This window comes from Trichechus manatus, unplaced genomic scaffold, assembly GCF_000243295.1.
Source record: "Trichechus manatus latirostris isolate Lorelei unplaced genomic scaffold, TriManLat1.0 scaffold00022, whole genome shotgun sequence".
Taxonomy (NCBI): Eukaryota; Metazoa; Chordata; class Mammalia; order Sirenia; family Trichechidae; genus Trichechus; species Trichechus manatus.
This window is the reverse complement of record NW_004443958.1, coordinates 12,655,837-12,678,502: the sequence shown is the minus strand read 5'-3', so window position 1 is coordinate 12,678,502 and position 22,666 is coordinate 12,655,837. Positions and strand designations below refer to the sequence as shown.

At 40.4% G+C, this 22,666-nt stretch overlaps 2 protein-coding genes across 4 annotated transcripts in view; both read right to left on the bottom strand.

Moving 5' to 3' along the window:
• Positions 1-5,015, bottom strand: part of SQLE (squalene epoxidase) — a 30,315-nt gene extending 25,300 nt beyond the window's left edge. Inside the window, exons 1-2 of the mRNA XM_023728159.1 lie at positions 3,860-5,015; positions 209-449 (exon numbers count right to left, since the gene is read on the bottom strand). Coding sequence (XP_023583927.1) covers positions 209-449; positions 3,860-4,150 — 532 coding nt within the window. The 5' untranslated portion in view covers positions 4,151-5,015. The remainder of the gene's footprint in view (positions 1-208; positions 450-3,859) is intronic.
• A 5,080-nt stretch (positions 5,016-10,095) lies between these two features.
• ZNF572 (zinc finger protein 572) lies at positions 10,096-21,626 on the bottom strand. Of its 3 annotated transcripts, none has more exons than XM_023728187.1 (3): positions 20,325-21,625; positions 18,965-19,192; positions 15,106-18,295 (listed from the first exon to the last, which is right to left on the bottom strand). In XM_023728187.1, exons 2-3 carry the CDS (start codon positions 19,041-19,043, stop codon positions 16,779-16,781), a joined length of 1,596 nt encoding a protein of 531 aa, XP_023583955.1. In that variant the 5' UTR covers positions 19,044-19,192; positions 20,325-21,625; the 3' UTR covers positions 15,106-16,778. The 3 variants fall into 3 exon arrangements, 2 of the variants coding, with proteins under 2 accessions (XP_023583955.1, XP_023583956.1); XM_023728188.1 differs by having other exon boundaries at positions 21,242-21,625; XR_002823519.1 differs by lacking the exon at positions 15,106-18,295 and adding an exon at positions 10,096-10,509 and having other exon boundaries at positions 18,965-21,626.
• Positions 21,627-22,666: the final 1,040 nt, after the last annotated feature.

Genomic DNA, 22,666 nt, shown 5'->3' with positions numbered 1-22,666 from the left:
TTTTTTTTTTTTTTTTTTTACTTTTACACTTATTTTCATGAAAATTCATTGGTAATTTTTGAAAATTGGAAAATTCATTGATAACTCGTATTGGCAGAGCATAGTAAATTTTTATAAATGAAAATAAAATGGAGTATCTTTTTACTAGTCATAAGACAGTCTAAACTGTTTATACCACATAACTCTCCTGAAATCAGGATGAACCTACCTTCAAGACCAAGGTCTTTAAGGACATGATAGCCACCTGGCTGCAGAAATTCTCCAACTATCCTGTCAGGCTCTTTTAAATCTCTCTCAATTACTGTCACCTTTCTTCCATCTCTGGAAAGCACTGCCGCCAAAGCAGAGCCAAGTACACCAGATCCCACGATGATAATTTCAGGATCATTCTGAAAAGTTATTGCTGCTCCCATTAAGGTTGTTTCTGAAATATTCATTTCTTTTTTTTGCTGTTTAAAAAAAAAAAAAGGGAATTACATTTCCACATCTGTTACCCTTAAATCATACTCCTACTCTATAGATTCAACGGACTTTTGCATCTTGGAAAAAAGCTAGAACTTCAACATTACCAAACAATTGAACTTTTAATTTTTAAATCCAAATATTATATACAAATCAATGATATCAAAATACTGTTTAAATAAAAAATGTACAATACTATCTCAGTAAAACTATATATTTCTTTTCCAAACATGGTATTTAGAAAAAATGCCACACAGACATTTAGAAATCCTCACCAGGCCAAATATAGCAAACGTTTATAAGGGACTTCAAAGACTTACAGGGAAAATTCTATCATCAATTACTCAATTCTTCAACTATACAGCCAAATATATATATAATATATATATACATATATTACATATATGTTCCATATATAATACATATATAGGTATATATATTATATACATATAAATATATACATTATATATAGGTATACATATTATATATATATACATTATATATATATATACTAAGCACCTACCAGATGCAAATCACTTACAACTTCTGCTTTGACTTCATTTTGCAAACTATTTCAACACCTTTTAGATATTTCTACTATTCACCTTCACTTTCTCCCTCTGGAGTTTCATTTCAAAAATCTACCTTAATCTAAAATCACTATTATTTAACAAAAAGATTTTCAAACCCTGCCTACTGATCTATTAATTGAGATTATTCAACAAAATTCCAAAGAACAAAATAACTCATACTGCTCCTTGGGATTTACAATTTTAGTTCTTAACCTTTAAAGACATACTTAATTTATCCCTTCCTTTTTCTCCCTCCTGATACTCCAAGAGAGTCTGATCAAACAGCAGGTCCTTAAATTTAGAAACAAGGATAAATATTAAACCCCACAACTGACTGGACTAACAGCAAAAACTTTTAACTTGGATAAGAAGATGAAAAAGTCCTGTTTTGAGCTTTATGCCCATCAAGAATAGTAATGCCTGGTGTTGGTTTTTGTTTTCGTTTTTTTTTTTTCTCCCTTAGCGACCAATTTAATCTTGTAATAAGTATTTGTTCTTGGTGCACGGATTCACAAATGTGAAAACATTTCAGATACAGAACTGCAAGGAACCATCTTCCTAGTTCTCTGACCTTAATGATTAAGATAAAACTAAATGTCACTCGATGGGGTTTTAATAAAAGAACTCAGGCAACAAGGGAAGAGATTAACTCTAAGACCCTTCTTGTGATTCTAAAACCTACTGTCACATGGGGTTGCTGGGTCAGAATCGACTCAGACAGCACCCAACAACAATATTCACCTAGCCTTCGTTTACCTCTATAATGGATTGAGACCTTGTCCGTTCCATTTTCTATAATTTGTCTTAGAGAAACACCTTCTGTCATCTACCAAGGGGAGAAGACAATACAGTCTATTCTTCCCAACAGTATGGCCAGAACAGACTATTTAAATTACTGTTCTGGGAAGCCTCCTTTGTCATCTTAGCCAATTTTGATTAATTTTTCTTCCTAAGTTTTCCCTGTTAAATACACACACACACACACAAATTCTGGAAGGGGAACTTTGGAGGCAGTTAAGTCTTTCAGAGCCTGGTCAGTAGAAGAAGTACCAATGGGAGCTTATTACTCAATAGGTCAGAGTCTAACAACTCCCTGGTTAGGAAACAGGAACAAAGCCCAAGGCATTCACAAAGCAGAGTCAGTATTGACTGCTGGTGTCCAATTTTCCTGCCCCCAAATTTCTCTATACAGCATCATAGCATTGATGTCATTCCAGCCACATGACCAAGCGGATGTTATCTCACAGAAAAATAAAAATTTCAAATTGAGAATTAAGGATTTCTTCTGCTTCCTTTTCCATTCCTCCAATCCACATCCACCACACCGCTAACTCATTTTGCGCTACTCAAAAGGCTAGTAGATATACACTACCTTTAGACTAATGCTAATAGCTACTGTTAAGCAGTTATGGACCAGGCATTTTGCCAGTAATAAATCATTTAATTCCCTACCTACATATAAGATTGCGGCAATGCCCATCTAAGAGGTAGTGATTGATTCTTACCGAAATAAAGCAGTATGCCCAAGGTCTCAGTGTAAATCCAGAACCTTCAAAGCGTAAATTACTTTGTAGACCATTCACCCTAACCCCAAGCCACCATCATCCCTCACTTGGCCTGTTCTGTAGTCTCTTGCTGGATCTCCCTGGCTTCCATTCTTTTACCCCTACTCAGGGGCGGATTACCCAATAAACAAGGTAAGCACGGGCTTACCTGTGCTTACTTGCTGATCTGTAGTGAACAATTTCACATTTTTCACCTCATCAAAGATTCTGCTTCTAGTTCTGGCTAGCATCTGTCTCTCTCCCAACCTCACAGCACATTCCTATAGAATCAAAGCCTATTTTCAAATGTACAATCCCTGACAGGGACAGATTACCCAGTAAGCAAGGTAAACACGTCCTTAGTTGTGCTTATTTACTAATACACACAAATTAATAAGCACAAGTAAGGCCTTGCTTACCTTGCTTACAGGGTAATCTGCCCCTGCAATCCATTCTCCACACAACAACTAGAATGTTCTTTTCAAAAAGTTAAAATCAAATATTGTTACTCCCAAGCGTAAAAGCCTCCAGTGCTCTTGGGAAAACGCCCAAACTCCCATAGCAGACAGGCCCTAAATGTTGGGGCCTCTGTGACTTCTCCTCCTCATCTCCTACCATTTTCCTCTGCACAGAGATCATAGTCCCATCACAGGTGTCTGAAGGCTTGCCCTTTGACTCAGGAACATCACTGCCATGGAGTGACTCACTGATTTACTCAAGGTCCCACTGATGTAGGGGAAGAGAGCTTTTCACTCATAGCTTTAAAATGGTGAGGCTTTTGACTCTGTCTGCTTTTCAACTTGTTCTACCACTTTCCCCAGCCAGTTGTCACTTCAGCAATGGACCTGCCTGCAGCAGGTTTCCTTCTTCCCAGGTATAAATACAATCCTTACCCAATGATTTAAACAGAAATAGCTTTGTTTTTTTCATCACAGAAGGTGATTCTGCCCTCGTTCTAAATGAAATCCTAACCTTTCACTTCACCTTTCATAATCAAATCAATATTCCACCTTCATCTGAGGCTCAACTAACTCTAAATGATACCAAGATTTTCAATCACTCCCCAGAAGGTCAAGGATGTAGCCAAGGACGCGCTCTGATCTCCTTTCTAAAAAAAAGAAAAAGAAAAAAATCCAGCGAAATGAGAATGTATACCACAGTTATCTAACACCTTTCGCCTTTCTAAAACGGGAGGAGAAAACTTACATGGGCGGGGAGTGGGCAATCCTAACTTAAAAATAGAAGCGATCCATCCATTCGCCCACCATGACGCCAACCTACCCTCCTAGAGTCGGGTTGCTCTTTCTTTTCGGATCCAGATGGGGATTTGGCCCAGAAGACGCCAATGAAAGGCAACGCTGACAGAATATCCGAGAAGGCTGCGAAATGGGACTGGCTCTGCTGTCGCCCAAGGAGGCCCCCGTTTCGGTAGCGACAGCGGTAGGAGAGCACCAGACCCAGCGACAGGAACACCAGCAAGCACAGCAAGAGCTCCTTGTTGGCTAAGGTGATTAAGTCCCCGCACTTCTTATAAAAATAGGTGAAAGTGGCAATGCCCAGAAAGGTCCACATGGTTCAAGGCTTCTTTGGTGGCAACGGTCACGAGGGAGCTGCTTTTTCACGTGGAAGTTTTGGTCATTCGAGGTTCTCCCGAAAATATGGGACCAAAAGGGGCATGGAGTAGCGGCCAAACTGCTGTAAACCCTGGGACGGATGGCAAGTGAAACCGGAATAATTGTCCAAAGCACAGAAAGCCGGTACAAAAGGACCCCAGGAGCGCAGGGAAGGTGGACGGGACTTAAGACACCAGGGTTCACAAAACGCTGGCTCCCAATCAGGCACTCTTCTCCTTCAGGGACTCCATTATTCCCCCTCTGAGGGGCTTCCTGGGGGTGGCTGCTGGTGATGTTTATTATTTGGATGTTGGCTCGTCAGGGCGTAAAATCACCAGCACCAGAAAAGGGACGGGGGAAATTTTTACAGAAATATCCAGGCGCTGCGAAATAATGGGCCTCGCCCCTTCCGACAGCGCTCCCCTGGCGGCGTCGAGAAAAAGTGAGCGCGGAGGAAGAGCCCCCGGCCGGCGACACTGCCCGGCCCACCTTCACAGGTAAAATGCCCGGCTTCCTTCTCAAACAAAAGATAGCGTTGGAGTCAAGACTGCGACTTCAGGAAGCCCGGCCACGCTCTCGCGTCCTTCCCCTCAGCAGCAGCCCTCGACACCCCAGCCCCGAACCTTCCAGTCTCCGACTCGGTTTTCCCGCTAGGAAACGGCGGCCTCCAGAGGCCTTCCCTCAGAGGGCTGCAGCGGCCGCTCCGACTGGCCTCCTCACCAGCATCCCAGGCGTGCGCCGGCGGCGGCGGCGACGTCCTCCCCGGGAGCGCTGCCGCAGTAACGAGAGCAACCGCCGCGCGCCCTACGCTGGCCGCCCGATCCAAAGCGCCTCAGCGCCCTGGGCGCCTTAGCCCAGGCCAGGGACCGGGGGCGGGGCTCAGGAGGCGAGCCCGCCCCGCCCCGCCCCGCCCCGCACGCAGGCCCCGCCCACAGCCGCCACCTCTAGCCAATGAGGGCGCTCACCGCGCGGTAGGCCGAGATGGCGCTATGCGGCGTTCAGCCAATCGCAGGCAGCGAGGCCGCGCGGTGACGCCCGCCCAGGCGCTAGGGCGATGTTGCGTGGTGTGTGGGATGGGGGCGTGGGGATTGGGCGTCTGCTGGCTGGTGGGTTCGGGAGGAAGCTCCCGCTGACTGTGGAGTGGGGTGGGGTGGTGCTCGGTCCGCGCGCGACGCGCCCCTGGCGGAGGGGTGATTTCACCGGCCGCAGCTCCTGCCGCTGGGGTCGTCCCCAAGACGAGATGGAGCTCGTTCTGAAGAAAACCGTCCCGGGACGTCCGCCGTCTAATGTGTAAATGTTTCCATTCACTCTGCCAGCGTTTATTGAGCGCTTACTACGTGCTGGTCCCCGGGACGTAGAGATGAATCAGATACAGACTTTCTGTACTGTGCCTGTGTGTGTAGAGGTCAGTAGAAAGAACTGTGAGTGCTTGAGGAGCGTGACAAACCCGAAAGAACGTGTTTGCCAGAAGACAGGAGACCCTAGGCCAGGTGTTACTTTCCTTCACCCAAAATTGTTAGGGAATTAGCATCTGGCACTGTGCTCAGGCTAAAGAGACACTGAAGAGATTAGCCCCTATTTTCTCAAGGAAATGAGAAACAAGAGTGGGGATGTGGGGAGGGACGACAAATAGAGGTGTGTCATCAGTGTCGTGAGGGGTGGACCAGGCACCTTGGAAACAGGAGGCAGTCCTGCACTGCCTGGATGGAGTCAGGCAAGGCCTCTGAGGGAGGTTGCATGAATTGTGTCCTAGACAAACATTCGGGAACGCGTTCCAGAGGCAACAACAATTGTGCAAAAGTCAAAAGTCTGAGGGTGGGAGGCAGCCCCTGTTATACAAGGAGGAAGTTACCCTAGCACCTTAATTATGCCTCTTCCATCCCTGAGGGCACAATAGTTAAGAACTTGGCTGCTAACGAAAAGGCCGGCAGTTCAAAGCCGTTCCTTGGAAACTCTGTGGGGTAGTTCTTCTCTGCCCTATAGGGTCGCTGTGAGTCGGAATGGACTCGAGGACAATGGGTTTTTTGGTTTTCAATCCCACAAATATTCATTGATGCTTAAGATAGTGTTTTTGCCCACTGTTTTACCACTGGACTGCCTTCTTTAAACTCTACGACTCTTATGTACAAATCATTTCTGCTTTTTAAACCAAAGTTGGATTGGCACCTTTTCCAACAAGTCTCCCTTGACCCTCACCAAGTCATAGAATAGTTTATTTATACTTTCTTAACCCATTCACTTACGCTTAAGTCTTGAGGGAAGGATCTGTGATCAGTGCGAATCACCTACAACACCTAGTGCAACGCTTTGCACATGGTTATCCTCCATAAAAATTTATTAAATGAATGAATGATGAATGAGAGAGGTGTAGTAGGAAGACCTAGATTCTGGCTGCCACTATCAGCTCTGTGACCGTGGACAAGGACAAGTCATAAGTCAGTCTCTAGGAGGAAGGCAATTTCCTCATGAAATTAAGATCCTTTCCAAGTCTGTACCAGATACTGTGCAGGGTTTAAGAAAGTATGGCATCTGCCTTACCACTTTTCATCCCAAATATTGTATGTTTTAACTGAGAAGAAAAAAAATTGCTTATTAAAACATTTCCACATACATCATTTAACCCTCAAAACAACCTTGATTTTAAAAATGAGGAAAATGAAACTTAAAGAGGTTAAATGGCTTGACTAAATCACAGCTTGTAAACGATGAAACCAAAAGTTAAACCCTGGTCTCCAAATCTTGTGTTTCCCAGTACTCTTAGTTACTGCTTTAACTTTCCTCTGTTATAAAACTGATTCTTGCTGTCATTAAGGGTATGTGTCACCTTGGCTAAGGCATGATTCTCAGTGATTTGGCAGTTATGATAGAGTTTGGCAGTTGTATAATGACGTGATCACCTCCATGATAGGTAAGATCCGGCCCCTGTGGCTACGTGAATCAGGAGACACCTCCAGCGTTATCCACGGACTTGGCACATTCCAGCCTCTACAACCTCGTGAGCCATTTCCTTAAAATAAATCTCTCTATGTATCTATTTGTATGCATTACTGGTTTTGCTTCTCTGTAGAACCCAGCCTAAGACACTTGCCCTCACGTGTTCGTCACTGGTATCAACAAATTTGGCTGTTTGAAACTCATATCAAATTAAAAAGGACTTAATAAAAGAGTCAGTTCAACATATAGGAAATCATTTTCCTGAAGATAATTCTTCAATGAAATGCATATTGGTATCTGTGATTTCCCATGTTGCTAAAATGATAAAAGACTTGAGCAGTGGACTCTCTGAGAATGCAAATATTACAGAATAATTGATTAACTTGTTTACCCTGTACTTGAGATTATCATACAGTTTTTTTCTTATTAAATAAGTAATTTTTTAGAGTCATCATTCTTTTATTAAATGTTCATTGTTCTCAAAAAGATATGTCTCCTTTTTTTTTAGAAGGCAGAAAAGGTTTATTATTCATAATATTTCAAGAGCTCCATTATAACACTTACCATGATCTGCAGTTATGTTATTTAATTATTTATTGGTTTGTTTGGAATCAACTCGGCAGCAAAAGTTTTGGTTTTTTGGGTTTTGGAATATTCCGCTGTATGTATATACCATGTTTTGTTTATCCGTTCGTCTATTGATGGACATTTAGGTTGCTTCCACCCTTTGGCTATTGTGATTATGAACACTCGTGTACAGGTTTCTGTTTGTGTTCCTTTCAGTTTTTCTGGATATATACCTAGGACTGGGATTGCTGGGTCATATGGTCATTCTAGTTTAACTTTTTAAGGAATAGCCAAACTGTTTTCCACAGCGGCTACACCATTTTGCATTCCCAGCAGCAGTGGTGAGGGTTCTCATTTCTCCGCGTCCTCTAAATAGGCAATTTTTTAATCTTTTGAAAGCGACTTTCTTTATGTGTTTATATCTCCACAGGGCCATTCTTCCAGTGTTAGGTCCTCAGATAACCTTTTGGGCGGTTCAAGATCCACTCCTGAATTTGGGGGAAGAGGAGTATTTGTAATACTTAGCATGGAGCACACTCTGGATGCCTGCTTTTTCTGAACTGAATTAAGTGCTATCTAATCATTTCTTACCCATGTTTGAATCTTGCCGTGGCTCTGTTTATTCCAAAACAAAAATCTGTTCCTCAGGCCTGGAGCAAAGGCAGTAAACTATGACACGAAATCAGCAACTTACTGGCAGAAAGTAATATTGTCATGGAGTAGATCATGAGACAAACATCTGCAATTGTGACAAGAGCTAAACACTTACATAGTATTGGTAGCGTTCTAAGTGCTTTTCAAATATTAGCCCACTGCGTTATAACAACACTATGAGGTAGGTACTATTATTAGCTCCATTTTATAGGCAAGGAAACCAGTGCACGGAGAAGTGGTCATACAGCTAGTGAGTACCAGACCCTGAGTCCAAACCCAAGAAATCTGGCTCAGAAATCTTCTTGCTATGTGCCATCACGTCAATTCCAACTCACAGCGGACCCTATAGGATAGAGTAGAGTTGCCCCATAGGGTTTTCTAGGCCGTAGTCTTTACGGGAGCAGATTTCCAGGTCTTTTCTTCCATGAAGCCACTGGCAGGTTCAAACCACTGACCTTTCAGCTAGCATCTGAGTGCTTAACCATTGCCCCACCAGAGCTCCTCTGAAATTGCTATACAAGATCTGGTTACCTTAAAAACAAATAAAAAGCACATCTGATCTTTCCATTCCTTTGCTTAATTGCCTCAGTTGATTTGGTTGGCCTAGGATGGCATGCCAGGCCTCGTGCCTTTTTGAGTGCCGTTCTCAATGCTGGAAAAAGCCATGTCCCCCTTGCTGAAACTACTCATTCTTTAAGACCAAGATTAATCATCATGTCTTCCTCTTAAAGTTTTCATAACTCCGCCTCTTTGTCATAGCAGACACCAATCTGTATTATAACTATCTATTTATATATATGTCTTTTCCATGAGACTTGACTTCCTAAGGCAAGGACCATGTCTTATTCATAGTTGTATACTCAGCATCTGGTATATGGTAAGCATTTTTCAATATATCAAATACAATCCTTCCTTTCTTCAGTTTATTCAATCTTTTGTACGAAACTAAGCAACTCTGTTTTCATTAATGTTTTTATTTATAATACATTAAATCAAAACCCTCACCTCTCTTGCTCATCATTCATTCACCTCATCCAAAAATGTAGGCGCAGTGGTGGTGGTTGTTAGGTGCTGTTGAGTCACAATTCTGACTCATAGTAACCTTAAGGACAGAGTAGAGCTGCTGCTTAGGTTTTCCCAGGCTGTAATCTTTACAGGAGCAGATCGCCAGGTCTTTTCTCCTGCAGAGCCACTGAGTGGGTTCATACAGCCCACCTTTCAGTTAGCAGCAACCCTGTCATTTTTTCAACTTCCCCTCAGCATTTGTGCAATCTTTTGCAAATTCTAGTTCTAAGTGATGGAGCCAATTATATTAATTTGTAACTTTGTTTTCATTTTCTTTTCCTCTTTGAATATTGGTCATAAAGCCATAATTAGAGCATGTTATCAATCCAATTCAATGTAATAAATGTCTGAAGTGTCATCTTTCTGTCAGGCACTGTGCCTGGTTCTGGGAATAAAGCAGTGAACAAGGCAGACACAGTACCTGTCAAACTGGAATTTCGAATTTTGTGGAGAAGCCAAGCAGTAGACAAGTAATGACAGATGACATGCATGTCAATGAAAGACAAAGCAGATGTTGCTTTGGAGAGTGAGAAGATACAAACTAAACCAGGGTCTAGGAAGGTACTTTTAAGCTGAGGTTTGAAGAATTATTAAGAGTTACCAGGTATCACCTCTGTCAGTGTCAGTGACCACACTTCATACTTCCTTTCCCCTTTCATACTGTGTGTGTGTTTTTTTCCACTAGTAAAACACTAATGTGTGCAGCCAGCAATAATATGTTTCTCACTGAATTGTGGATAGCATAGGACTGGAAAGACAATGGTTCTAATTTTCTGAGCAGTCTAACTTGGCATCTTTTCATAAGTCTCCATTCTGCTTTACCTTTGACACCAGTTTTAAAACCTGAAAGATAATCAGCCATTTGCTAAACCTGAATTTAACTTAGGCCCCTATATTTGGGCTGTACTTTACTTTCTGCATCAGGTGGCAATTTGGTCCAGAAGCCAATGAAAAGAAAGTAATACATATATTTAACCAACTCACCTAGACCCCTCCTCAGCCATTCTTCCTCTTGATAGCCCAGGCTTTGGGCCTTATCTCATTTTCTTGGAACTGCTCTGAAGTGACGCCCACTGGAACGGGTGCCTAGAACAGTACCTAGGACAGTACAAGGAAAAATTGAACTAGCTCAATCAATTTAACCGAAAGTGAATTTCAGTTGATACAAAGCAAAGAAAAATTTAAAAAAGGAAAAAAAAAAAAAACCTATCCAAACAAAATGCCTTAAAAAAAGGCTTTCGTCATTTTAATATATTGGGCCTTGAACTACATGTTTTTCTTTCCCAGGAAAAGGCATTTAATAAATAGAATTCACTGGAGTAATCTGCATTGATAAACATTTCTGGAAAACAGGTAATATGCCTGTAAAAGCATTTATGCTCTTTGACTCAGTAATTTCACATGTAGGAATTCATCCTAAGGGGAGAGAGATGTACACTTATATTTATGTACAAAAAAAAAGCCTAGTTCAAGGCAGTTATTTTCAGTAGTAAACAACTAAAAACGATATAAACATCCAATATTAGAACAGTTAAATTGTTATGGCACATCCATTCAGTATAATATTATGAAGCCCTTAAAAACCTCATAAGTTAATTCTAAAACAAGTAAAATGACACGATAAAGGTAAGAAAATCAAGACAACACTACATATATATATGTGTGTGTGTATATATATACCACAAGATCCAATTTTTAAAAATATTTATTTATCTATAGGCTTAGAAAAGGGATTGTTGGGGAAAGAACCCAGGACTTTCATAGTGAATGATCTCTAGAAAGAATGACTATGGGTCATTTTTATTTTGGTCTTCATATTTTTATGCATTTCCTAGTTTATACTTCTTCGTATAGTTTGCAATTAGCAAGTATTACTTTAATGATGAGAAAATAATTTATTTTAAGGGAAAAAAAATCTTTCACCTGTGTTTGTCAATCTAATCAACTAATATTTTCTTTAATCTGACCATTTATCCATGACTTAGCTCTTTAATTGGCTCAAAATTAATCATGGTTATTTTCAACCAAGTTTGCCCTCCATCTCTCACCCTATCAAACAAATCCTAGAATGTCTACTGATTTTACCTAAATCAAATAATGTTAAATCAGCAACTGGGCTGTCCTGGTGTCCCCTAGCTGTCTGTGTTTGCAAGCAGCCGTGTGCCCATGATGTCATAACGGCCAGACATCCATATCTCATCTGCTTCTTTATATCCAAACCCCACCATCCGGATTGTCCTCAGCTTTGGCTTGATTCCAACTTACTTTACTGTAAGGGTTGGGGGAACAGAATGAAATGGTAGAAAAAAGCCTAAATTTGGGTTAGAACATGGATGGACACGGCAGAAGAGGTTAGCTCCGGAAAGCAGTAAAAGAAAAGAAAAAAAAAAAGAGCTAGGAAGGTGAAAGGTAGGGTAATTTTTAAACAGAAAAGGTGGTCGTTGCTCAAGTAGCTGCCACATTACAATAATGATGTGCTACATTATTAGCTTCCTGAGCAGCTTGCTACATGCTCCTATTCATGCCTCTTCATGTTCATGAGGTAAACAATAAAAAAAAGAAAGGCACCACTTTCGTGGGTGTCCAGTGCCCCAACCCACGTCTCTAAGGGTACTTTCAAAGATGATCCAACATGGTCTAGAGCCACTTTATAATGATTATTAAAATAGCTAACATTAATGGAGTGATTCTTAGGTACAAGCAAAGCTAAGCACATTTTGTACATTATCTCATTGATTCTCACAGCAAACCCATGAACTAAGTGTTATTAATCTGTTTTAGAAACCTAGAAATAACCAGTCTAAGAAACGATTAGGCACTCCTGGGCCTTGAGGCTATCCTTGGCAAAAGTATGAGAATGAGGGTGGACAGGGAAGGAAATCAGTTATTTCTTAACACCTCCAATATGCCAGGTACCTCATTTCATTCGATGCTTACCAAATCTTACAAGGTAAATTCAGAGTACAAAGCTAGTAAGTGATTGAAATATAAATTTCAAACCATATTTTGAACCTGTCCTAGATAGTCTGACTCCAAAGCCCAGGGTGTTACATCTCCACAGGATTCTGAAGAGTCAGGCCATTTTAAGGGTCCTCTATGGCAGCAACCCTGGTGGCGTAGTGGCTAAGAATTTGGCTGCTAACCAGAAGTTTGGCAGTTTGAATCCACCAGGCACTCCTTGGAAACCCTATGGAGCATTCTACTCTGTCCCATAGGGTCACTATGAGTCAGAATCAACTCAGCAGCAACGGGTTTGGTTTTTGGTTCTATAGTGGCAAAGTGGTTAAAATGCTTGGCTGCTAACCGACCGAAAGGTCAGTAATTTGAACACGTTAGTCACTCTGCAGGAGAAAGATGTGGCAGTCTGCTTCCCTAAAGAGTTACAGCCTTGGGAACCCTGTGGGCAGTTCTACTCTGTCCTATGAGCAGGAATCAATTCAAAAGCAATGGGTATGGTGGTGTTTTTGGTTAGGGTTAGCCTGAGGATACCCCCAACTTCCCAGAGCAGCCACTTTCACTTCCAAGCCAGCTCAGCCTCTGTGGGCTAGATCAAGGAAAAGTTTAGAGAAGACTGAGGAGATGCTGAGACTATACAGCCTAACCCAGTAGACTTCATTTATTCATTCACTTCTTCAACCACAATCAGTGAACACGGCACATGCCAGGCTGGGCTTTGGGGCTACAAAAATGAAATCCATTCACTGGACTCAAGGAGTTTACAGTCTAAGTAGGAGCATAATCAATGAGATAATGTATACCCTGTAAGGGCATACTCTTGAACATTAGCATAAAACATATAAACATATGACATCTACTCAATAACTATTGAGCACCACTAAGTGCAAAGCACTGTCATACTTCACAGAGTTTGCATTTTCATAAAGCCAATCTGATTCACTTTAATCTATATTTATCTCTAGCTCCTCAGATTATCAAATTATTAAGTATGAAGATGGAGGGTTCAGCTCAATAAGCACAGTTCCAGAGTTGGCAAACAGAAAGTAGTCATCTGAAAAGCTACAAGTTTTTCTACCAGTGCTCCATCCTTACATTTGCCCCTCACTATCACCAGACCACTGCTAAAGAACGTCTAATATGTGTTAAGCACCAGGTAAATGTCCGTTGAATGAATGAAATCAGTTATATAAACTCAAATGCAGAAGAAAGATGTAATACCAGTTCTGTTATTTTAGAAAGTGAGAGACTGGCCAAGATGAGTATGTTGGACTAACATATAAGGCCAGTAATCACAGAATCATACTCCACTACCTCTCACCATCAGTGAGGGAACTCCTAGAGCACTATGGAGAAAGCCCATTTGGTAGAATCAACTGGGATGATTTGGGATGAGGGGAGCAAACCTTTACCTCAAGTCTGTAAATTATGCTTGCATATGTTCTGGTAGGTGGTGCAGCAGGTAGGGAATAAGTTCCCTGCTCCATATGTAAAGATGTGCATTGAAATGGATCTCCCCTTCCCGTTAATAGGAAAAAAAATATGAGCTCCTTCTTTGAGTAGGAAAAAATATGAAAATAAGAGTCTTCCCTTTAATTAAAAAGAAACTATGAAACAAATCACTTGTAAATAAATGCTTTATTTATTCAGGTGCTCAATCCTTTGTGCTAGCAAGGAAAACAGAAAATACAGAATATTTTCTTCTCATGGAGCTAAACAAAAAAACCTATTTGCTGATTAATTAAATTGAGGCAAAGGTGTCAAATATGATTAAATTTAACCATGCTCTGTTCTCCATTGTGACAAATCTCTTATGTTTTCCTAATTTTCAATCCAGACTCTTGCCAAATTGTTTTACTAATGGAGAATAACCCATCTAAAATATGAATGTCTACATTCCTATAGGCATCAAGGTTTGTGAACATGTTTTTTATATTATTGTGGCAGTCATAAAGCATCTTATAGGTATGATCATAGGACATAAATTTTACTTCTTAATCTTTTCAGATGCAAATGAACTTAAATTGAACTTGCTACATTTTTCTTCTCCTTTCCAGATTTAAACAGAATCCTTTGTTTCATGAACAAAAATAATTCCACTAAAATGATCTCCCTGTTGTAAACAAGCTGAATCAAATAAAAGTGGTTTTGGGTCTGCATACCTAAATATGTCGATGTATTGCTACTATTTTAGAAATTTGTGGATCACATTTCCCACTTAGCTTCAGTTAATAATCATCATCATCATCAACTACCATTTATTGGGGCCTGTTATATTTTAAGTACTGTGCTAGATGCTTTGCAAACATTTATTTAACCCTAAAGCAACCCTGTAAGGTATACATTATCTCAGCTTTACAGATGAAGAAACTGAGGTTCAGAGTGGGTAATTTGCCAGAGATCACATGACCAAAGATTTTGCACCACCCCAACAGCTGCTGCCTTACAACTGAATTCCAGCCTCAATAGCAGTGCCTCAAATTTAATTATTAAACATTAATCAAACTCTTAGTTGTCTGTAGCAACAAATACTATCAAAACTGGTCCTCAGATATTATAGTTTTAGACAATTTGGGCGATACATATGGAGTCCCTGGGTGGTGCAAATGCCTAACTCATTTGGCTGCTAGTAAAGGCTGGAGGTTCAAGTCCACCCAGAAGAAAGGCCTAGCAATCTACTTCCAAAAAATGAGACATTGAAAACCCTAGGAAGCACAGTTCTACTTTGATACTTATGGGGTTACCATGAGTCAGAATCAACTCACGATGATTGGTTTGGTTGTATATAACATACAAACATATAATGATGCTTAGGCTGAGGTCACATAAAAGCTGTAATGCTCAATGTTTCCCGTTTTTGAAAGCAGAAAATCATCCCCAAGCACTTCTTAAATACATTTATTTTATTAGTTTTTGTTGTTTTTTAATCATATAGCAATACAAAAAAACACAATTGCCTGGCCAGTCAGATGCACTACAATCATGAAAGAAGAAATAATCCCCATGCAATTCGGTTACCCACCAGCTACAGCCATTTGCAGCAGCTATAATTGGCCCTATCTGGCTCCACACTCCTAATTTGCATCTGTACTATATTCTCCATAAAATGTATTTTGAATCCAAAAATGAGAAGAAATTCTGGGCATCTCAAGATTCTTGCCCTTCCTGCACATCTACCTTTTCCAATAGCAAGAAAAAATGAGGGAGGGAATAGGAAATAGCAAATACTTTTCAAAGCATCATTCCTATAGGACAGACAAGTAGGGAAGATGAGGTCTGAGTTATCAGATCCATATACCAACAAAGTCCATAGGCAAAAGAACACTAACTGCCAAGACTGGAACTCAGGAGTCTTGTTTCCAATGGCAAACTGCTCCTGGATACTGGCTCAGAATCAGTGGGTTAATTATTATAAAAAGAACTCACTTTTTGATCTGACCAAGAATTACAAAAGGGAACAAGAAAACTCAGAGGAAATAACTATCAACAATTTAAGAGCAGAATTCAAGAATCTTGCCTCCTAATTTGGTTTTGGCCAAGAGACAATGGGCCCATCACTGTCGGTTGAACGTAAATTAAAACATCCAGTCATTAGAACAGCCAATCTCTAGACCCAGTGGCTTCAAAATTCTATTGTTTTTACTCTATATTGTAGTCTCACTGAAGAGTAGAAACCCCAGAGTGCACTTCTTAGTGTTATAGGAAATATTTACAAGTCTGTCAAGAATAATGGTTTTGGAAGAAAGAAGTGTGATGATGTCCAATAAAAGAGCTACCAATCACATGTGGTTAGTGAGCACTTGGCATGTGGCTAGTATGACAAAGGAACTAAATTTTAAACTGGATTTTTAATGAATATAAACTTAAATAGCCACATGTGGCTAGAGGCTATCTGACAGTGGAGTTCTAGATGCTACAAAAGTTTTAAGTAAATAAAAATGCATTTAAATGAGTCTTTTCTTTCTTAGAATTCAACAAAACAGCCAGAAATCACATTATTTGTTCAAAAGAATCTTTCTCTGGCCAAACTCCAGGGGCCAGTAATAATCTATCTCCACCCAGTAAGGCAAGGGAAAATAGGGTAACTCAGTGGAAACCCTAGCTTCAAGATCTCAGGTGTCCTTTTGCTTATTCCCAGGATTACTCTTTACACTTTCCTTTGAAGGTATTCCTATCATTTTAAATAAAACAAAATAACAATTTCTTCTTTTTCTTCATTCTTGGTGGTATCTTCCACTGGACACATCCAATGACATAGTTATCTGTGTCTTCCATCCTCTAAACTGGGAGGTTGACTTCTCTTCCAGACATTTTTGCAAACACACCAAAGACAATTTGTAGCACAAAGTTCATAGTACCTTAGTTGTAATGGTCCAATTTAAAAAAAAAAAACAAAAAACAGACTTTGGGATTCAACAGGAAGATGAATTTGGAACTGAAAATGAAGGGATGAGGGTCATTTCCCCTGAACAGTTTTTCCAAGTCCACTCATGCAGAAAATCAACTTCAGGAGACTCAAAAGACTTTTCTATGTGAATTTTCCGATGTTGATTGAGGTAGGCACTTCTGCTGAAGCATTTTTCACAGTCAGCACATTTGTAAGGTTTTTCTCCTACATGGGTCCTGCGGTGCCTGATAAGGTTAAAGCTTTGACTGAAGCATTCACCACAATCAGGACATTTATAAGGTTTCTCCCCTGTGTGTGTCCTTTGGTGAATCACCAGGGTGGAACTCTGACTAAAAGTTTTCCAGCACTCAGAACATCTGTAAGGTTTCTCTCCTGTATGTGTTCTCTGATGTCTAATAAGATGAGAACTAAGGCTAAAACTCTTTCCACATTCACAGCATCTATATGGTTTCTCTCCTGGCTGGATTCCGCATTCTTCTATCATATTGCAGTCCTGACTCAAGCTTTCTTCACGTTCAGAACTTTCATAGGATTTCTCTCTTATGTGTGTTTTCTGGTGTGTAATAAGATTTGAACTTCGACTGAAATTCTTCTCACATTCTGGGCACTTGTAGGGTTTTTCTCCTGTATGTATTCTTTGATGCTTTATTAGAGTAGAATTACAACCAAAGCTTTTTCCACACTCCAGACACTTGTAGGGCTTCTCACCTGTATGTGTCCGCTGGTGGCGAATCAGGCTGGAACTCTGACTAAAATTCTTCCCGCAATCAGGGCACTTATAAGGCTTTTCTCCAGTGTGAGTCCTCTGATGTTCTATCAAGACATAGCTGTGGCTGAAGCATTTCCCACATACAGGGCATTCATATGGTTTTTCACCTGTATGTGATCTGTGATGCTGAATAAGGTGAGAGCTACTACTGAAATGCTTCCCACACTCGGGACATTTATAGGGTTTCTCTCCTGTGTGAGTTCTCTCGTGAATAATAAGATGGGAGGTATTACTGAAGCTTTTCCCACATTCACCACACTGGTAGGGCTTCTCTCCTGTGTGTGTTCTCAGATGCTGAATCAGGTGAGAGCTGTTACTAAAACATTTTCCACACACAGAGCATTTATAAGGTTTTTCTCCTGAGTGGGTCCTCTGGTGAATACGCAGATGAGAACTATTGTTGAAACTTTTCCAACATTCAGGACATTTGTAGGGTTTGCCTCCAGAGGGTTTATTCTTCTTGGTGGAGAAACTGGCATGTTCTCCTAGGTCCCATTCCCAATGATCGGACTTTTCCTCCTCTTTTCCTATAGAATTTTCCCACTGACTCTCTGACTTGCCATTATTCTCACAGGAATCAAGACACCAAATCTCATCTCCTTTAGACAATGCCAACAGAGTTTCTTTTGTATCCTCATGCTTAGAATTTCGCGGGCCATCTCTTTTACACCACTTTGAGGGTTTCTCTTTAAGTTTATTTGTTTTAGGGTTATTGTGTTGAACAGTTTCCAAATGATTCTTACTCTCATCTCCTGAAAGAAGAAAGAAATATTCTAAACATATTCCCTAATCTCTGCCAGAGGAAAGGAAATTCTGAATTGCAATGGAAGACAGGGAACAGCACAGTAAAACTTCATAAATTATTTTACAGAAAAAAGTTTTGTAAGCTAGTTTTACTTGTTTTATTCTATGTGTTCACCAGAAGCAGGTCACTTAAAACATTTTTATGGTGAAATTTTTGTACTTAGTAGCAACACTTATGTATTTGAACAGTTGTCACCAATTGCCAAGAGGACTGTTAATCTAAAAGTAAGTGCATTAAACTTTATTCTCAAAAAAAAAAAAGGAGATCTGAGTAGAGGAGAAACTGGGTAGGATCCAATCTGAGGTGAAAACTAGACAATACCTTAGTTAAAATCTGAGAAAATATAGAAATAACAATGATAGCCACAATTTATAAAGAACAGTAGCTTGAATATGTTATCTCATTAATCCTAAAAAAATCAGACAGATATTATCACTTTTTTTTTCTTAAAGGTGAGAAAACTGAGGTTGAAGCAATTAACACAACTTGTAAGTGACAGAGCAAGGAATTAAAGTCTGTCTCATTCTAATGCCCTGTTCTTTCTACAACACTACCTAGCTTACACCATATAATACGGAATTTCCTAAGGATTCAGATCATCTTCTTAATCCCTCACCTGTATAAGGGTTTTTCAAACTCTTTCTCTCCTTGAAGCCATTAGAATCTGAGACTAACAGTTCTTTCTCTTGCTCCATCGTAATGATCACAGCCAGGTTAGGGATCAGAACTCTTGTAGAAGGAAACAGGTCATGTTTGGCAGCATTTATTAAGACTTATTCTTCCTCTTTTCTTTCCAGCTGTTGCAACATAACAATTGTACGCGCAGAACGTTCTGTGCCGCACACTGAAAATAAGAAAAATGGTCATAATCCTTTTAGAAAATCTTCTCTCAAAGGCAAATGTTTAGAATTAACAGTTAATCCAATTTAACTTTTCTAAGGAAATAACAATAAAAAATGTAAATTTTCACGTTGAAGTTCTGAGGATTAAGTTTGAAAAAAATAAGAATACTAACACTTATTGCTCACCACAGCTTAGAAACACCGGTATGTTCTTTTAATTGAAAAAACAAAGTTTTTTTTGAAGAAGGCACCACCAATAAAACTTATAAAAACTGTAAGGAATCAATATGCAGGCATAAGAAGCATTTTAGAATAAATATATGGCAAGAAGCTTAGAAAGGAAAGAGAAGAGAAAGCATTCTGTTTAGTTTCAAAAGAATGACTTGGTCCTTGACAGAAGGAAGAAAACTCTGAAGTCAATCTCAAAGAAAAGTTAGAATTTATAAAATCAGTAACAAGAAATTAGGAAAAAACAGGAAAGGACTAATTATAACCAATAATCCCTAAATAAAAAAAGGAGGTTAAAGAGGGACCTCTTCTTTCCTTGCCTCTTACATCTATAATAATTACAATATCCATTTCAGCCTAAACTTTATCGTCTGGAACCAACCACAATCTTTGACTTATTTTCCCATTACCGAGTCAATTCCAACTCATAGCCACCCCATAGGACAGAGCAGGACTGCCCCCATAGGGTTCCCAAGGCTACAAATCTTTACAGAGGCTTTCTCCCATGGAGTGGCCGGGAGGTTCCAACTGCTGACCTTCTGGTTAGCAGCTGAGCACTTAACCACTGTGCCACCAGGGCTCTTTTGACATACTTTAAGGGACCATAAAATGTGATTTGCCATTGGAAGGCAGCTGTATATGGACTTGGCATTCATTTGAGGATCTAAATATGGCATCACTTGTGGAAAATAAAAATCTAGAAGGATAAACAAAGGCACACGTATGAAAAAAGCTTGGTGTACTTATAATTTTCATCCTATTATGTGCCAGGTAGTGAACTAAAGAATTTATGCATATTATTTCTCATTTCATTCTCACAACAGCCCTCGGAAGTGTATGAACAATTATCAGCATTTTATAGGTGAGTAAAAAAAGATGTTAAGAAAGTTTCCCAAGGTCACATACCAGCAAGTGGTGAGCAGGATTAAGCCTCAAGTCCTTTGGACTTGACGTCCACATTCTTTTATCTATTACAGTAAACTAGAGCAGGAAGTAGAGTTGGGCATAACCCCCGACTGCAAATGATCCTCAGAATACCTTTATTTTGGAATATATTGACTGAATTGACTGAATTTTTAGAAAACAGATTTACCTCCCTAGAGTTCATACCAGTATGAGTTTGTGTTCCCTAAGCACACCCAGCAAGCTGGGACTTTGTTATGAGAAAAGGTGAAACTATCTAATTTAAAATATCCCCATGGTATTTGAGTGAACACACGCGCGCGCACACACCCCTAAATGCAAAACAAAAAAGAAAGGGACAGAGAGAGAAAGAAACTTGTTCAAATGAAGTAATACGTTTTGCTGTCTGAATTACATCATTCTATCAACGTATACGCAAAGGATCCAAGAGTCTGGGTAAAATGTCCATCATTTTCTCTATTAACTTTGGTAGTAGAGGATCCCTCGAGAACACTGGCTCAGCGAAACGGCTGCAAAATTTAGGTCATAAATGATATTAAAAGATGTCATTCCACAGAGTAGGGTAGTTTTGACCGTCGTACAGCGAACAAGTGATTGGGGTGGGGTCATGGTTTGGATCAGAAGAGCCTGCCTAAGAAAATGCACTGCCTGCAGCTCAGCTTAAAGAACCCCTGGCAGAGGGACCACAAGTGAGGTCCCAGGAGACCAGATCAACTCCAGCGATTAGATCCTATAGGAACCCGGCAGGCGAGGGAGGCGCTGTCTGGCGGAAGATGCGGCGCCTCTGCCCCTTGCAGCAGCGAGATTCCTCTCGGGGGCTGATACGGCCGCCGGGGCGGTGCTGTTCCCACTCCTCGGCCCGCAGCCCTCGGCTCCCGACCCCCCCAGAAGGAACTCACTGTTCTGGGAGCTACACACAAGGCGCCCTGCACCCCCAGCAGGCCCAGCTGTCCAGGAGGAAGGAAACCCCCACTCCTTCCAACCCCACCAACCCAGGGTCCTAAACTCTCAAACCAGGAAGACAGAAACAGGAAGTTGCCGGACCTTCCCCGACAGGCTTTGCTGGAGCCTCTCTAGGAAACAGTGATGGCTACCTCTCGTTGATCTTAACTCTTAGGGTCCCAGAGAAGAAGGGTGTTGGTTGATTTCGCTTCCCTGTGTTTTCTGTGATTCTCCGACTTACCTAGGATCCCAAGACATGTGCTAAGATCTCGTTTCCCACACCTTCAGACGCCTTCTGTTAGGGGTCTGATTGGAGCTTATCCTTTTCCCTGTCATCAGGGCATCATCACATTTATCATCATTATCATAAGTATCCAAATCAAAATTTATTAAGCACCTATTGTATCTGTTCCCAGCGCTGTAAACACTGACATATTTACCTATATATATCTGGAGAGCTAAGGCATCCATCTACATATAAAATAGTTTACAAAGCATGTTATTAATAATACTCAGAGAAGCAATTAATCGCCCCTCTTTTATTACAGAGAAAATAGAAGCCAAGCCCTTTATTTCCCCGAAACCAAACATACAAATTTACTAAAGTCTGCACCCCTGCTACAACATTTAAAACAATCTCTTCACCTATGTGAACTCTTACTTCTCACCTTCTAGAAAAAGTTACACGTTCAATTAACCTTTTTCTCAACTCCTCCAGCCCCACTCCAAAATACTCTCTCATTTTTTTTTACACACAATGTTTGCATTTCATCCCTTCTCACTCAGCTTTTAGCCCATTTCTCCTGCAACAAATCACCAATGACCTCCATGCTGTTAGTGCAATTGGTATTCTTCAGCTCTCTGGTCCCTTTTCAGGAGTTTTGATACTGCTGAGCACTCCTTTCTTCTTGAAACAGTCTTTCCAGGTGAAACCATGCTCTCCTGCTTTGCCCTAAAGTCTCTAGTCAGTCGTTTTAGTCTCTTTTACAAGCCTAGTCTTCACCAAATGTTGAGGCTTCGTAAAGCCAATTCTATACCCTCTCTTCTGATAAACCAGTGTTCTCTGTCTAGGCAATTTCATCCACTCCCATGTTTTCAAATAGCACCTAGACAGGTGATTAACAAATTTATATCTCCAGTCCAGGCCACTTTTCTAAGCTTTTGACTCTTATAATCAATGATCTACTTAATATCTCATATTGGAAGACTCAATAAAACCTCAAACCCAACATATCAAAAATCAAAACCATAATCTTCATTCTCTGTTGCTGTCCTTCCCCCTACACATATACACAAACATAAATAAACATGTTCCTCTTCCAGTATGCCCTCTCTCAACCATCCATCCTGTAATGCAGAAACCCGGAAGTCCCTTTGTCACC

Excerpts from the sequence above, each read along its gene's own strand:
- ZNF572 (XM_023728187.1), bottom strand. The coding sequence starts at position 19,043 with ATGGAGCAAGAGAAAGAACTGTTAGTCTCAGATTCTAATGGCTTCAAG. Across the intron at positions 18,296-18,964 it reads TTTGAAAAACCCTTATACAG|GAGATGAGAGTAAGAATCAT; the intron begins GTGAGGGATTAA and ends TTCTTCTTTCAG.